The 17,013-nt window shown below is 30.8% G+C and overlaps 1 protein-coding gene across 3 annotated transcripts; it reads right to left on the reverse strand.

Moving 5' to 3' along the window:
- Positions 1-208: 208 nt before the first annotated feature.
- Positions 209-15,667, reverse strand: LOC116777306 (coronin-6). Of its 3 annotated transcripts, none has more exons than XM_032670781.2 (12): positions 15,508-15,667; positions 15,164-15,361; positions 8,448-8,570; positions 7,882-8,025; positions 7,406-7,536; positions 7,092-7,199; positions 6,806-6,980; positions 6,556-6,619; positions 6,401-6,489; positions 5,962-6,102; positions 4,530-4,721; positions 209-3,968 (listed from the first exon to the last, which is right to left on the reverse strand). In XM_032670781.2, the coding sequence occupies exons 2-12, from the start codon at positions 15,359-15,361 to the stop codon at positions 3,795-3,797; spliced, it is 1,539 nt and encodes a 512-aa protein (XP_032526672.1). In that variant the 5' UTR covers positions 15,508-15,667; the 3' UTR covers positions 209-3,794. The 3 variants fall into 3 exon arrangements, with proteins under 3 accessions (XP_032526672.1, XP_032526669.1, XP_032526671.1); XM_032670778.2 differs by having other exon boundaries at positions 4,530-4,742; XM_032670780.2 differs by having other exon boundaries at positions 4,530-4,742; positions 15,466-15,645.
- Between the last annotated feature and the right edge of the window lie 1,346 nt (positions 15,668-17,013).

The raw sequence follows: 17,013 nt of genomic DNA on the forward strand, positions 1-17,013 counted from the left end.
TGTAATTTTATGGTAACGAAAAAAATACTCTTCAAATTTAAGGTGAGTCGAATATGCGTTTTATTAATAAGTCCAATTACATTAGAATAAACCAAAAAAAAAAAAAAAAATTAAATCATAAATTAAAAAAAGACTTCCAAAACAATAATTGAATTATAGCAATTAAAATATATAATAAGAAAAAAGGTTAAATAAATAATACAAGCAGTGAAAATAGTAAAATAGATATTTATTTCTGTTCCAGTTGTATAATAAGATTGTTATTGAGTATTAACAAGAAGGCACTAAAAAAAAATCACTCGATCTTTTGATTGCTGAAAAAAAATCACATTACATAGATCATTCATCGTATTGGCTAATTTTATTTTATAAAAGCCGCCCATTGTTTTCTATCCTACATTTAGCACTTGTTTATATCTAGCACCAGTATTTCAATTGGTAAGAGCCAAATAATAACATTCAAAACAAAAACGATTCTGTTGCGACAATATTAATAAACGATAGATAATATTGATCCTGCATTTATTCTTATAAAATAGTTTTCGTTTTAACATTAAGTGAACACTTATTGATTTTTTTTTTTATATATAGAAATAAATAATTATTACATGAAAGATATCTATGAATACTTAAGAAAAATATGTTTCAATAAGAATAATAATTTCAAAAGAAAATATCTTATAAATAAATCAATATCTCAAAGATATATAAGATAAAAGTCGTGGTGGCCTCGAGGTTAGAGGCCCGCCGCCTCTCACACGTGAGGGCGCGGGTTCGAAACCTGGCAAGTACCAATGTGATCTTTTCATATGTACTTTCTAAGAGTATTTAGACACCACTGATAGACGGTGAAGGAAAACCTCATGAGGAAACGTGGTCTTATAATTTCAAATTATAAGATTGAAATCGCCAACCCGTCTTGAGCAAGCAAGGTGATTAATGCTCTAACCTTCTCCATGAGAGAAGAGGCCTTTGCTCAGCAGTGGGCTTTGATAGGCTGATGATAATGATGATTATGAAAGATATCTACAAATTAAGATACTGATAACTATATTGTGCGCTTTTATTTTACTATTTTCAATTTATAACATATTTTTTTATAAAAACGCCTATGTTTATTTACACGACCAGCGTCTGCGGATACAGACAGTTATATTTATTTAGTACAAAAGCGATAGTTCGTTCATATGAAATACAATGTCAGTGCTCTACCACACTAGCCGTTTTTGTGTGAAATTTAACGACTTTTTTATATATAAATCAAAATACTTTCAAACTCAAACAACTAATATAAAGAACTTTAAAGAAGAAACAACCGGCCATGTGAAAGAGCACTTACAAACTTTCAGACATTGAGCATGCATCTGATGAGATTTGGCACATCTTCTGTCAAAATGTTATTGTCATGAAAACATTAATGAAACTCGCAAATAAAATGTGTAATAAGTATACAATAGCTCATAATTCCTGCAAAATGTAAGGTTTACATTACTCAAAAAAAAAAAAAAAAACAGTAATACAAAGAAGCATCACATACAAAATAACAAAGAAATAATTTACACAAAAAGCATTTCATACAATCTAAAATACACTGCCTTGTCATGATCTTACAATAGAACATCTAAAATTACGCCATCTTAATATTACAAAAAAAAAAAGGGTTCAATAATAATACTATCTTTTAAACTATAATACTTGCTTCGGGAGCATAACTTACCTGTCAAAATATATCTTGACTAGCTGTGTTACGGTCGCGATAGTACATTTTAATGTAATGCCTGCCATTGACATCATGACTGCATTAAGACTTAAGCTTGTTTATATTAGAAACATTCTATATAATAAAAGCTATGTTACATTCAATTCAGAAGCTGATAGGAATAGAAAGCACCATTATCAATTATAAGACATTTGTTAATAAACTTATAAACTATGAGTTACTATTTATATTGAAAGTGTTATAAATACTATAAAAAAATGGTTCACATGACGATTAAAGGTAATTGTATTCATAATGTGATAACAAAGGTCGGAATACAATCTATCAATAGTGTTTAGAATTAAATATTTTGGTAAGTTTTAATCTCAGTTCTTTGTACCTGTATACAGTTATTCATAAGGCACAGTTTAAAATATCTATCCATTATCCATGACTACAATAAATCAGGAGCAACTGAAGACTTGGCTGAACGAAGGTTTTGTGTATTACCTAACATTTTAAATTCCCTTTGTAGTAATTTCAAAAACCTTAAAAGAATATCGTACAAGTTAATATTTCGCTTCACTTGTGAAAGTTATAGAGGAAGTTTGGCATTATATTTATACTTTGTGTGTTCGACAAACAAAAAACTCCGAAGCGTATATGAAAAGCGGTATTAAGTCAACAAATCTGGACTGCAGATCGAAATAGCAACATTTTGTTAATAGTTAGTCTATATTTAGAGATGTCACTTTTCTTTCACTTTGTAATTTCTGTTTCGTATGTCACCGAAATGGACTGCAAATTACTGGACTGAACAAGTGTCGAAAAGAAGATCGCCTGTATGTAATAAAGTAAATGTCATAGAATTGCTTTTTGGGATATCCGAGGAATGGTACTGGTGACCAAAACAAGAAAAATGTGCAGTTGTAGTCGACGGAAGAAAAATACAGAAACTGACTAATGATGAGATATTTGTCTTTGGCATGGAGTGAATATGTAGATAAAGAAAGATTGATCATAAATACTTTACAGGTGAATACTCTACACCACGTAAATTTTTATTCAGATTCCGTTTGGGATTGTTGGAGAACAGTACGTGCATAAAGGCTATGAAATTTATAAACCTGGACGCTATCAAAGCATTACAGAACCAGGTTCATGAAAAATACATTCACTGACTGTATTAAGGTAGTAGATATCTTTGAAGTGAATGACAAGTGGATCATAGCAAAAGGATACGGATAATTAAAAAGTAAGTTTTAGAATGACGTGCTATGGATCAGAATTGATGTAGACAATTATACAGAGAGACACATGACGAAGTAACTATGAATGAGGTGATAACAAGAAAGTTGATAAGATTCCCACAAAGCGTCTATATAAATCAAGATGTCACTTGTAAGAAGGTCGATATCGAGGCACGGAAGAATCTTATAGATCGTAATTTGTTTATTATTATGAGCATATTTAAAAAAACTAATTCTTCAAATAAAATATGCAAATATTTTTTTCTCTTATTATTACAATATGATAGTACTTACAAAGCTTTACACATTTTTTTTTTCGAACCACTGCGTAAGATATGTTTTGATATACGTCTGAATGTTTCAGCGAATCTATGAACTCAATTTTGTCATATATTTTTTTAATAGCCTCCATCCCCCATTGTCTTCAATTGCAATCAAAATACAAAATTTTAGTCATCAACAAATGGTTCTGATATAAGAGTTTTAATTGTATAAAACAATAATCTGTATAAAGTATAAATACTTTTTAATCAGTTTTTTTTTTTATTTTGCATGTGCAATCGATATCAATAAACATTTATCCCTAATGCATAATTTTGATATACATACGTCACGGACTAAAGACATCGAAAAAAACCGGAAGTATCATAGTAGTGTCGATTAATCGAAATATAAAAACATAAACAAATATTTAACATTATAAAATCTGAATTAATTCCAGGTTGTAAAGATATCCTGGTGTGTTTCAAATGAGTCACAGTTAGTCCTGATTGTATATACAGGTTGTTGTATAGATGTCCTGGTATGATGATGGTACAGGGGGTTTGTTTTTAGTGTGCTTGTGTTCAGACCTCGTCGGGCGCCATGTTGTCGTCGTGGTTGTGATCAGCGGGTACTGGTGTGGCTGCAGCCACTTGTCCCTTAACCGTAGCCTCTAGTGCCCGTATACGGTTCTCTTGCTTCACTATAACCGATTTCAGCTTACGGATCTCTTCCACCAGGTCCGATAGTTGTTTCTCCTGGAATTGATGATGTTGGTTTTATGGGTCTAAATTTAATGAGAATCGCTGGGTTTTGTCCGGATGGTATTTATTTAATTTTAAAATTTATATTCCTTACACACGGGCATAATTGGTAGCACCAATTGTATAGTATATTGCTATATGGTGTAGCATAACACTCAGTTATAAAGGCTAGAGTAGTGTTATACATACATAACACTACCATTGTGCCCCTGTGTGTGTGTGTGTTCGGCAAAACAAAAACAAAAAACATTAGTAATAAATTAAACGGATAGTATGAACTCACCACAAACTTTAATGTTTTTAACATAAACGCTGAAAATCTTTTGGGAATGGTCAATATTATTGGTACCTACAATGATTTATACCACTCCTGTTTAATTTAAAGTAGTAATGGTAGGTTTTTTCTTCTGCTTTGTTTTGATACATTATTTTAACTATTGACAAGGCTTCAAGGAACATTCCGTTTAGATTTGTGCAATCATTATATTTTGGACATTAACACTAATATACGTGCTATACATTACATAGAGTGTTAGGAATGTTATAGCTACTTACCACCATAGCGGTGAAGGCTGGCGGTGGGGTGGCGGCCGGCGTGGCGGGTGTGTCCCTCTGGCCCGGGGTGGGGCTCCTCTCGGGCTCCTTATCCTTTTCCTTCTCCTTCTCCTTTTCCTTATCCCTGGCGGTCGCCAGCGCGTTCCTCTTGGTCACGGTGAGGTTGTGCGCCCTTCCCGCTACGTAACCACCCTGTACAATAAGCGCACGCTCCTGTAGCGTGGTTAGGTACCACCTAGCCTATAGCATCTGTCTATAACATTCCTGTTGGCTGTTTGGGTTGGTGGGGGAGCAATTATGTAAACTATCACCACTTACACAAATATTCATAACCATAGATATTTTTTTTTACTTCTATAAATTTTGTGGTGTCCAATAACTTATATTGCAAATAGGAAAGATTCTTGTAACTTATTTAAACACAAAAAATAGATTTCTGCTCAATTTTGCATGTCATTTTATTTTAATGCTTTGAATGAATATTTTCAAAGTAATTCATTTATACAGGCTGATGAAAATATGAGTTAAGTCCCATTTAAACTAAATTGTAACTAGTAATAGAGAATATTAACATTATAAAGGCTTTTGATGCAAGTTATTAAAAAACAAACAGTCCAAGATATTAAAGGTTAAAACAGTACTTAGTTATTGAAAAAAAGTAATATAACACTCATTGTTAACAAGCCAACAGAAACATTAAAGGCAAACACAACACACTCATATATTTTACTTAGTATATAAATAAATTGACATTAAATATAATTGCTATTATTATTTAAAATGTATTTAAAAATTATATTTAATGTCAATGAATGAAAAAGCGACAGTGAACATTTTATTTTGCGCTGTATAATCATATTAATATTATGTAATATGTATGTATGATATGAGAAAAATTAATCACAAATAACGTCAAAATGGTTATTATTATTTATCTATTAACATGTACTTACCGCCTTTCTAAAATGTCATGCTCACATCAAATTAAAATACAATACATAAAAATAATGAATTTAACTTATTATTAAATAAAAGAAATATGTGGTAGGTTTATTTCTCTCTTCCACAGGTGTTTATGTCATTTGGAAGTTCTATGTCTACTATCTCTCTGTCCGCTAAACATACTATTAGGCTTAGTGGCCTTTATATTAAGGGATGATTTTGATTCTTAGACGAAAAATAAAAGTATTCAGTTTTCGAGCGATAATTATCTTCTACGTTATAATTTTTTTTTTATCAACTGCCAACGACATCTATATATAAGGTACATTTTGAGTTTTTTAAAATATGAATCTGGTCTAAAGATACACGCTGGTTTTGGCTAGTCAAATAATTAATTAATATCGGTACGACGATTTTACTAACACATTCGTGATTTCTATTACAAACCAAGGGCGTATAGAGGGAAAAAGGGAGGGAGAGGGGGGCGCACCTTCAGCGACATGGTGCAGGGTTCGGCGTCTTCACCCGCGAGCCACTCGTCGGCCGTCAATGAAGCTTCATCGGACAATGTGTCAGGGTACAAGTCCTCTTGGAACAACTCAGACTTACGCGGCACGGTCATCGAAACCACCTGAAACGATATATAGACATATATATTATCTTCATATATAATGAAAGTATGCAACTCGTATTTGATCTCGCATCTAATAACAAGATGTTTAACCTTAAACAATTAGCTAACAATGCGCTAATGCTAACTGTTAGTCGAGCTACATCTCTGATATATTTAATGCCAGGGTTAGTTTTTTTTCGGTTTGTGACTTAACATTAACGATAAATTTTGTTTTAAATTGTTCCTTATGTAGCTATAGTAATTCAATAAGACGCGTGCCCTTTTAGATAATATTTGATTAAGTTTAATTGATTACCTGACAGAGACCAGAGTTGTTAAGTCTGTAAAACTTCGCTATTTCGCACGTAGCTACGTCACAGCCGCGCTTGGGCATCATACCAATACCTAAAACAAAAAAGTTATATAAAAAGATATAAAACAAGATTTATAATATTTTACAATAAATTTTACCTCTCTGTGGGTCCGGTGTTTGGAAGGTGTTAATGTAGTGGACGAAAGGCGGCTCTGGGGTGACCTGCACAAAAAAAATTGTGTAAAACTGCACTTTTTGTGTAAAATTTTTTTGGGGCTCGTTTTTATGACTCCAATTTGGTTATATCTATAAAACGGCAATTTCATTTAGATGATATTGGTTTTAGCATATGTTGTTTTGTACGTGGTTGATTATATGACTAAGGTACAGGTGGTGGGTGATAGGAACCTCAAAATATCTGATGACCGAATCGCCCTTCCCGCAGAGGTAGATGAGATTGGTGTCGGGATCGTAGAGTGGGAACATGACTCCGTTACTTGTGTCAATCTCCACCGTCACGATAGGTTCTCCGAGGGCGTCCGGTGTACGGAGAGTGTACTGACGCTCGGACATGCGACTGAATCTGGGTAGAACAAGTTTTTCTTCTATTAGTCTAAGGAACATTCTTGTGATATTTCCTAATAATGATAAAATGTAAGTATTGGGTGATTTCAAAACGTTGAAGATATCTTACCCAGTGGTAAACACCAGTCCATGCTTTAAAAAGATTGCTCTGGACGCTTTGCTGCCTTCGTGAGCTATGGCCTCTGATTCCACTTCTCCCTTGCGAGGATCTATTATCCTAAAATATCACATGATCATTAGTAAAATGTCATACAAAATTTCTCTACCCAATTACGTAATAAGAAGCATAAATAGTTGTATTTTGCTAATTTTATTACACCATGTAAACCTACAGATTATATGAGAAATACAGTTTTAATTAGTTAAAATTTTATGAAGTTCTATAGCTGATAGGTTTTGTTTATCTCAGAGAAGTGCATATACCTAATCTTCTTGTCACGGCAGGTGGTGAGCAGCTTGGAGCCCGTCCAGTTCCAGCAAGCGGAGTAGATGAGGTCAGGGTGACAGTCCAGACTCAGCAAGACCTCGCCAGTGCCAACATTCCAGATCGCTATCTGTGATGGGGCACAATTTTATTGGAAAATATGAAACAGCTGATATATATATATATTATATGGAAATTATGTGCTATCGGCTAAAATAATCACGTGCACGATCTCTCTGGTCGTTGGAAGTTTAATTTATTTTCAGTAAGAATTCTATACCCCCAAACCTAATTTTTTTTAAATATTAGCAGATTCATGATGGTATGATTAGATAGGAACGGAATTTTAATAGAAAACCGCGAAAAAATATTATCTTCCTAAGAACCTGGAATAGAATGCAGGAAAGATTTAAAGAGATACTATTGGAACCTGTCACCTTTAATAGTTAAAGATCCCGTTGATTTTGCTACTGACCTGGTTATCGGAGCCAGCAGTGAGCAACACGTTCTGAGCGGTTGGATGCCATAGCACCAAGCCCACGCGTCGCTGATGATACACGAGATCCACCACAGGCTCCGTCAACGTACGGGTCAGTCCACCGTCCGGTATTTGCCATACCTGATATTCGAAGAAATAAATCGTCTGTGTGTATTTGTCTGAGTGTATATAACAATATTGCGTGTGCGTTATAACTGTGTGTAAGTATAGTTGGCGTCTTATATATTTTTAAAACAAACCAATTAATTTAATGTAGCTTTTTTTTGGGAACTGTTTAAGCGAACTTGTATGGTGACCTCCATCCTTATAAGAGCTTAGTGGAACGTTTAATAATGTTAATTAAAAACTCGTATAGACTTGGAACTTTACAATTTATACCAGAATTTATCTTAACGCTGTTCTTTGTTTAAAACAAATTGTTCAATAACATTGTGGTTGGAAAGCGTCTTTATATTAGTAAAACAACTTTTGAATCCTTAATGTTTACATCCATGACCTTTTCATCGAAATCATCAATTATTATCAATTGAGCCAAAGTATACCTTAACAACGCAGTCCTCGGAGCCGCTGGCGATGACGTTGTCGTTGTGGGGGCACCACGCTATGTCCAACACTGGACCCTTGTGTCCTCCCACTAGAGGATGATCTGCTGGTATGCGGCCGACCTTTCAACCCAATGCAACATTATTAAAAGTTTCGTCATTTTAAATATAGTCCACAATTAAATCTGTTCGCATGCCTATAATTCCACTTCTCTCATCCTCTGAGCTGATTGACAAGAAGGAAATTTACTTATTTTACGTACAATATAACTTATATGAATAACGTGACACAGAATGAGTACTCGTTCGGTGGTAATCAAATGAGTGAAACTGAAACTCACTGTGAGGACGATTGAGTAAATATAATACTAGATAGAAGAAAATTATAAGATTTTAACAAATAGAAAACGGAAGATAGCCGTCCATCTCATAAATATCCTAAAGAAAAAGTAGAAAATATATTCAAACTGGACGTATCGCTCGAGATAATTACAATTCATTATGCATTTCGTTGGCACCAATAAAAGGAAACTGCGGGGAATGTTACTGCAAAAGGTGAGAAAGCACATACTCCGATATAATTGCGGTAATCATTACTTTCACTGAATTATTTTGAGAGCGGAGTTTTTTTTTTTTTTGAAAGTCACATTCGTGTCAGTGATGCGTTGTTACTATTTGTTTGAATACAGATTTTAATGTTGTTCGTTTTCAATGTTCAAAGATATTAATTCATTATTAGGCTAAAAATAGAAGCGTTAGGTGTGAGAGGTAAAGGTAAATGTGAGAGGTAAAATAGTAAATTTTATCGGTGATTAAATAGAATACTATACAATAGTTTACTTTTTATTTATATATAATGGGCCCTTCAAAAATCTCAAAATTTTGATTCTATTTCTAAACTGGAGATAAAATTTTATCAACTCATCTCCATAATATTATATAAAAGTTTGTAGATGATAATATAAGGTTTCACATTAAAAATGCATGTATCCATTCTCTGGTTCTTCAAAATGAATCTTATTCGTGAGAATTGTGTTTATGTATGTAGCACTCGTGATGCTAAAATAGGTATTACATCTTAAATAGACAGCTATATTTAGCACATGACAGAACACATATTAAAACATATGATCTATGGTTGAAATATATAAGATCTGATACAGTATCTTTTGCAGAATGTAATAATGACTTCCTATTTTAGAATTTTGATTTATTGCCACACATAAAAGATGTTTTCGTTTAATTTTAAATTCCAAAATCGCCAACAGAGGATTTGGGAATAATTTTGTAAGTAGAAAACGGAGATAAGATCGGAATTCTGCTTATGACGTCTTAATGACCTGCGATTGCATTAAAACTACCAAATAACAGTAGAAGTTTTGTTACATTCATTAAATGTAAATGCAAAATTTTATAATATTATGAATTATAAATAAATTTTTACAACACTATTTTTTAACAGCCGACTTCAGAGAGAAAGATATAATTATTGTCATAATTATATATATATGGCGAAAATCAAATTTTATTCTCCGAAAGATGAAATGTTGAAAAATATACGTTTCGATAATGAAAACCCAACCTAAAAAAAACACATACAAACGGCCACACAGATAGCTGTTGAAAACAGAACTTTTTTTATGTAAGTCTGTTAATAATATATGTATATGAGTTATTGAAACTCATAACATTATAATGGTCCGAGGGAAACATTGCATGCGGTTTACGTGGATATCTGATACGAGTTACGACACTGTTGTGATTATTCATCTTGAACTTGATGCGACATTTTATAAAATTTAATATAATATGTTATCATTTAAGCTGGATTAATATTCTAAGGAGTATTTATATTAATATATATATATATATATATATATATATATATATATATATATATATATATATATATATATATATATATATATATTTACGAATCACATTTATTAATATTTACAACAAATTCTTTTTAAATGATTTACTTTCTACCATTAACACCATCATCCTTTACAGTGAACACTGACGGGTTCAGCTCTATTCATAGATCTTTCCCGATTACGTTTCGTAAGAAATTTATCAGTAAAAAACTATATATTATCTATCAGTTTTTAGGCTGATTGTATCAAAATTTTCGTAAAACATAAATTAATAGTAAAATATGTTATAAAATTAATAATAATTGCTTGATATTGCTATTACGTCACCATTGGGTGCCATAGTATATCAAAGGAGCAAGCTTTATGAAAGCTCACACGTTTATATTGAGGTTATCATCGCCGCCGCCAATATGTCTGCCTTCTGATTTATATCCATATTCTAAATATAACATTTATTATTGTTAAACTATGTCACACAATCATCAAAGCGGTATGAATATAGAACACTATAAAAATAGACATGTCAATTATAGTTAAAATAAGTAATTAAGTAATCTTGTTTATAAAATCTTATCATTTTTTTTATATAAACTCTTGGAATAGAAGGTTTATTGCAATTTTTGTTAGTATGGATATTAACAATAATAATGAATTTATAAGGTATTAGACCTCATTTTTAAAATCCTTCTTCGGAGCTCCTAACCTTTAATATATTTTTATGTAAGCAACGCAGCAGTAACGAATCATTTAAGAGCTATTTCTCAGTCATAAACCGTCATCACTGTCGATTAAATATTAAAAAATATTCTATGGCTGTCAACTATTAAAATTACTTGTACACGTGAGTTGTGTTTTTGAACAATTTTGAGAAAATTTTCTGCTTATACGAACATTTAGAAGCATAATACGTTTAAAAGGAACGCTCGAACCGAAAATTGATAAAAAATATTCTTTGCTAATATAATAACACTTTGATTAAGTTTAAATATATATTAATAAGATGCAGCGGTTTGCACATATTTAATATTTAATAAGGAATAATAAAAAAATATAAAAAAGAACGTTGATGAATACATCTACAGATAACATTACAGATATTTTTGGATACGTGTGAATAATAATAATAAACTTTTGTTCATCCAAAAAAATGAAATGAAACTAAATATATAATTAATCAATTCTATAGTAAAAAAAAAAACATTATTATAAATACTGACATTTATACTTAACAATATATATATATATATATATATATATATTTATATATATATGTAAGTTTACTTTCCTTTAAACCAATTTTGCATAATTCGCATTTGTGCAATACATTTCTCCGTTGACATTTAAAGACGCAGTGTGTAATATTACCCGATCTAAATATTATAAAGTATACGTTCGAAAAGACCCAATAAGAGTAATAAAGTAATGTTAAATTTATGTTTAAAAGCCTTTAAACACACGTCATATAAAAAATATTCACACTAATTACGTCCAAAAATACCGTCGCGTGTTGCGATTCTAATAATTTAACGCATCGCATTCAGAATTAGATCCAAGCCTCGTGCTCTTTAATGACGATTGTTATAATTTTCACCGCGCAATCGATGCATAATTAATAATAATGGAACACATTTGCATGTCCACTGCTCCAGTCTGCGTGGCATGGCGTTAGAGAAAAAAAAGTTAATCTCACCAAATGTTGTGTAAGTCTGGTTGCACAGTCCGAACTGTGTTATTATATCGGTTGAACGTGTATTTTCGTTAACTTAGACCAAAAAAAAATTCTTAATCGATATTTAAATCGATATAAATCTACTTTATTCAAATCAAAACACCGATACATCATTGGCCATTACAATATTCTATTTTCTATTTCATATGTTAGTATAAGGGTCTGTTTTGTGAATTTCGTGATGCTGTTTTTACAGCATAGTTGGCCTTTGCACACGTCGACCGATTTTCTCAGGCGTGGGTGGTGACTCGATTTCCGCACGCTGGCGAATTATTTCCCAACGCTGTTTATAAATAACTAAATAAAAACATATATTAAATATAACTATAATATAACAGACATTTTGAAAACAAACTTAATACCACCTAACCTATGCTATGAATCATCGCTAAAAAAAATATTATACAATAATGCGTTCGAACTATATTTAGTAAAGAGATTAAACTATATACTCGCATCAGACTTCTTTATATAGATAATCGTTTCAAAATAATGATTCACGCTATCTTCCTCGTGGGACTGCCAAAAAATTGTTTCACATGTAAAAGAACATATAGAATATAAGGATGCTCTAATTTTATAACCTGACTTTATAACGACACTTTTGACAGAAATTTTGGAAACATAATTAAGGATTTGCTTCTTATATAATTGAAACAATAATTATAAAGTATGGGAGAAACACATGAAATCTATTAAAATCTAGAATGAGCGGTATTAAATGTCAGAAATTTCCATTCCTAGACATATGTCATGGAATCCAGCACACGATCCGTTAGACGTAATATAGGTTGAATTATCCTTTATTGTTATTGTCTCTTAGACTTAACCTGAATTCTGGCTCAATGACATCTACATTCATAAAAAAGTGATTAAGAAATAAAAAAAAAACATCGCGAGTTATGTTAAGCTCTTATAATTTGTGTCATTTAATCATGTTTGAAATGTCAAACTACAGTATAATAAAAGGATTACAATTTCTATAAAATGAATTGTATATCAAATTTATTGACCACCGTTAACATGAAATAGCTTACTGCTATTCTGATTCAATGTCATCTCTCTTAGGTGTTATAGTTGTTTATTGTTAGGATATAGCAAGAATATAATCACTTCTTCACAAAATTATCACAAAGTTACCATACGATTAAAATTTTAATCAAAACTACATCTCTTCATCAGAAAGCCTGTCAAATTTGTCACTCAAGACATTTTCGCTTTATTGTAATCATAACAACTACTATGAAATTTAGTTCATATATAAATAATAGACTAAGGATGGCATACTTCGTTGACTAGGTCTCAGCCAATAAGGAGATTAATTTTTCTACGACCTGAGCAACCTCACATAATCATAAGGCTTTAAACACATTACACACAATTATGACACACTCTTAGGAATTCACTCAAAAAGTAAACATTCCCAGAAGACAATAACTTGAACGATTGTTGAATACCCATTGTCCTATATCTGTTGCACAATGTGAATGTACGGCTGGCATATAACATAAGTCATTCAAATCAATATAAGCTTTAATGGTATAGTAACACTGGCTAGTATTGATGGACAGGATTCGTTCCTAACAGTTGCAGTCCTATACATTATGGTGCTTGTTCCATACTAGTAAACCATGTGTATATTGTAGAATAATTTGACGTCTCTACCATTTGCGATATGTTATGTCTGAAATCATGTCTATAAAAATTGGAACTATAAATTTAAATAAAACAACTAATATATAAGCTTGCATACAAATAATACCTTTAAAATTATCATCATTGAGCAGATGAGCTGTATTGAAAAAGTACAAATTTTAACATTTAATAATCTATTCACAATTTATGGGTGATGTTAATAAAATTTTGTTAAAACACAGTGTATTTGTGTGAAAGATTATGAAACATAGCCATAGACCAAATTCATACTTTTTCATCAGTAAAATATAAGCACGATAGTCACAACTGTATCTCGGGGAATTTTTGTTTAGCATAGCACACCGTAAACCTCGCAAGGAACATGAGTCGCTTTACTTAATCCGTTATTTTAAAATGTAATTATTTATCTGTTGCTTCTAGTAAGATTTAGCTTTGTTTATCAATAAAATAAGATTGCATAAAAATATATATTGATAAGTTATATCTTTTTTGTCATTAATCATGAAACACGCCAGCCAATTTAATGCACAATTATTACTATAGATAAAGATTTTGAGAATATTTTATAAGCACGTTATTACATATGGACATATAGAAAATGCTTTTTTTAATGTTTTATAAAAAACCTCTGAAAGTCAGTGATAAACAGGTATATTCGTATTCAACAAATTAAGGAGTGGCTTCATCGAAAACAGAAGAAATTGTCTTATAAGAGGCCTAAATTATTTTTGAATAAAAAATGCTAAATTTGTATAGAGTACATTAAATTAAAAAAATATATATGTAACCTAATTTGGAGAATAAAAATAGATTCATAACAAGTCCAATGTTTTTATTACAATAGAAATGTATTGGATATAGTAGTGGAAATATGTTGTATGTTAGTGTTTAGTAATGTTAAAAATAAAGATTCTGGGAAGTTTTAATTTTAAAATAATATGTTTCTTTTCAAGTAAAACTTTTTGATGACTAATCATGGTCATGAACCAATAATAACCAAGGATTGTAGTTGTGGAAATAATCTAGCCCAGAATAATTTTATGACTGGAGCAGTTGAAGGTACAGAGTTCAAATCATGATTCAAACATACAGAGTTTGATAAAATAAAATGATGATGTAAATTAGGGTAGTTTTATGATACTTTTGGATTTCACTTAACTACTATTTAATAATAGCTATGAATGATATATAATTATAAAGTATAACTTTGAATCATATGTCAATTACAGATATAAAAAATGCATTAGACATAGGTACCCAACAAATAGTATATTTTCTTAACTGATTCAATAATAGAAGGTACATCTCTAGAAAAACGTTTGGTTCTTTAGAACACTTCATTACTCTAGTTTGAAGTAAATGGTGTATTATATAAATTTGTATGGCTTTTAAATATATAGTATTTACGTGATATTTGATGAATTTCGGGTAATTGAGTAAAATAAATAACTTACCTTATTATGCGGTAAAACTATGAAGGCTCCGCCGCCGGCTGACTCTACAATGATGGCCAGGAAAGTGGGGTTTACAGCACAAAACGTAGAGTCCCACGAACTTTTCGATACTCTGATGTTATCATAACACTGTTCCCTTTTAAGGGCCTGACCATATACATGGCGGAATTTTGAACTACGAACCACTCTGAACGACATCTGGAAACCAAAATACGCACATTCAACGATAGACCCGAACACACTTCGATATAATTCTAATAATTTCACTTAAAACATAACCTATACGCAAATATTTGACTGACCTATATTGACATTAGCTATAATTGTTTAAAAAATTAACTCACGTTTGTTTATAACAAGGAACTATATTATTTACGCCAAATATGTCAGTGAAATCATTTGAGTAACCCTAAATGTTATATAGAAAATAAAAATTGAGAGCTGCTAAGGTACGAAGGGAGGACGGTTGGGAAAACGAGCAAACTCCATATTTGGTAATGCCTACAGCCACTGCATTTACTGATTATAAATTTTTGGCGATAAGATAATTCAGTTGTTATGACATTCGAATATTATTCTAAATAAAATTTTATATTATTGAGGATTTTTTTTATAAATTTTGGTATCTTTTTATAAAAGAATTTAAGATTTTCATTTCTAAATAAAATATTATTTACGAACGCACCTTATCAACGTCAAATTCATAGAATTACTAAAACTCATTCATTTCACTTAATTATCTTTTTTTCATCCAGATATGAATAATATTATATTCAATAAATATTTCTTTATGTTCGCTTTCAAATAAAATTATGACCTCAATTTTAAAGGAAAACATTTATAAAAAATATAATATCAACTTACCGTCGTAGGTCTGAACAAAAGTTGAGCTGCGTTCTTGATACCTTGTGTTTTATCGTTACAATAGTCTCTCTTCCTATTTTATCTCTGATATTGAAATTGGATTTATGTATATAATTGAAATATGGAGTGTCTTATAGGGTCCTGACTAAAATTAATAATAGTAATGCTTTAGAAATTAGTTAGTTAGTGTCAATAATATTTTAACCACCTTATCCAATTTCCATTGCGTTACTTCACTATCTTAATTTAAAAATATGGTTACAATGAATCTCATTAACGAAATGATGAACTAAGGAATTTTAACAGGTGATCGAAAATGATACTTTCTAGTTTTTAATCTAAATGGAGGGTAGTTTTGTTAGTGTTTGGATGACTATATAACTGTCGTGCACTCTTACTCAAGTGTCTGATATAAAATATAAATAGGTAGAAATAATAGTAAACAGAGATATTTATTGTAAAAAAAAGAAGTATAAATAAAATATTTACTTATAAATGGTACTGTTCTTAAAAAATACTTTTCATTTAATGATTATAATTTGTATAAACAAATTATAATAAAAATGGATGCGTAATGACGGCTTACTATGATATTTTGATTCATGAGAGATTTTAAAAAGAAATTAATGATTTTTGATTGAAATTTTTTTCATTAAATTAACTGAGTTCTATCATTAAGGTTGCAACGCGTTTCATTTTAAACATGTTCAAATTATTTTTATAAAACATAAAAAAATATGTATGTATTTAGTTCTGCGTCCTTTATTCTTACATGAGATAACTAATCAAAGCAATTATGTTTATTAGCAATGAGTTTGAAAGTATGGTGTTATGTGCTATGTCATTTTTATAAAATATTGGGAGTTTCAATTGTCCTTATATTTATTACGTACACTGTACACTAGTATTAATATTATTTTTAAATTTACAGTTTTAGGTTTAGCCTACTCTTTATTTACTATTTTCCAATAAATGGTTCGTTTCGA

Source organism: Danaus plexippus, chromosome Z (assembly GCF_018135715.1).
Source record: "Danaus plexippus chromosome Z, MEX_DaPlex, whole genome shotgun sequence".
Classification (NCBI taxonomy): Eukaryota; Metazoa; Arthropoda; class Insecta; order Lepidoptera; family Nymphalidae; genus Danaus; species Danaus plexippus.

What these genes read in the sequence shown, in the direction of transcription:
- LOC116777306 (XM_032670778.2), bottom strand. Translation starts at nt 15,361, where the DNA reads ATGTCGTTCAGAGTGGTTCGTAGTTCAAAATTCCGCCATGTATATGGT. An exon ending in CCGAGGACTGCGTTGTTAAG is followed by an intron (nt 8,026 to 8,447) that starts GTATACTTTGGC and finishes TTCGAATATCAG; the next exon opens with GTATGGCAAATACCGGACGG. An exon ending in CGGTCATCAGATATTTTGAG is followed by an intron (nt 6,620 to 6,805) that starts GTTCCTATCACC and finishes TTTTTTGTGCAG; the next exon opens with GTCACCCCAGAGCCGCCTTT.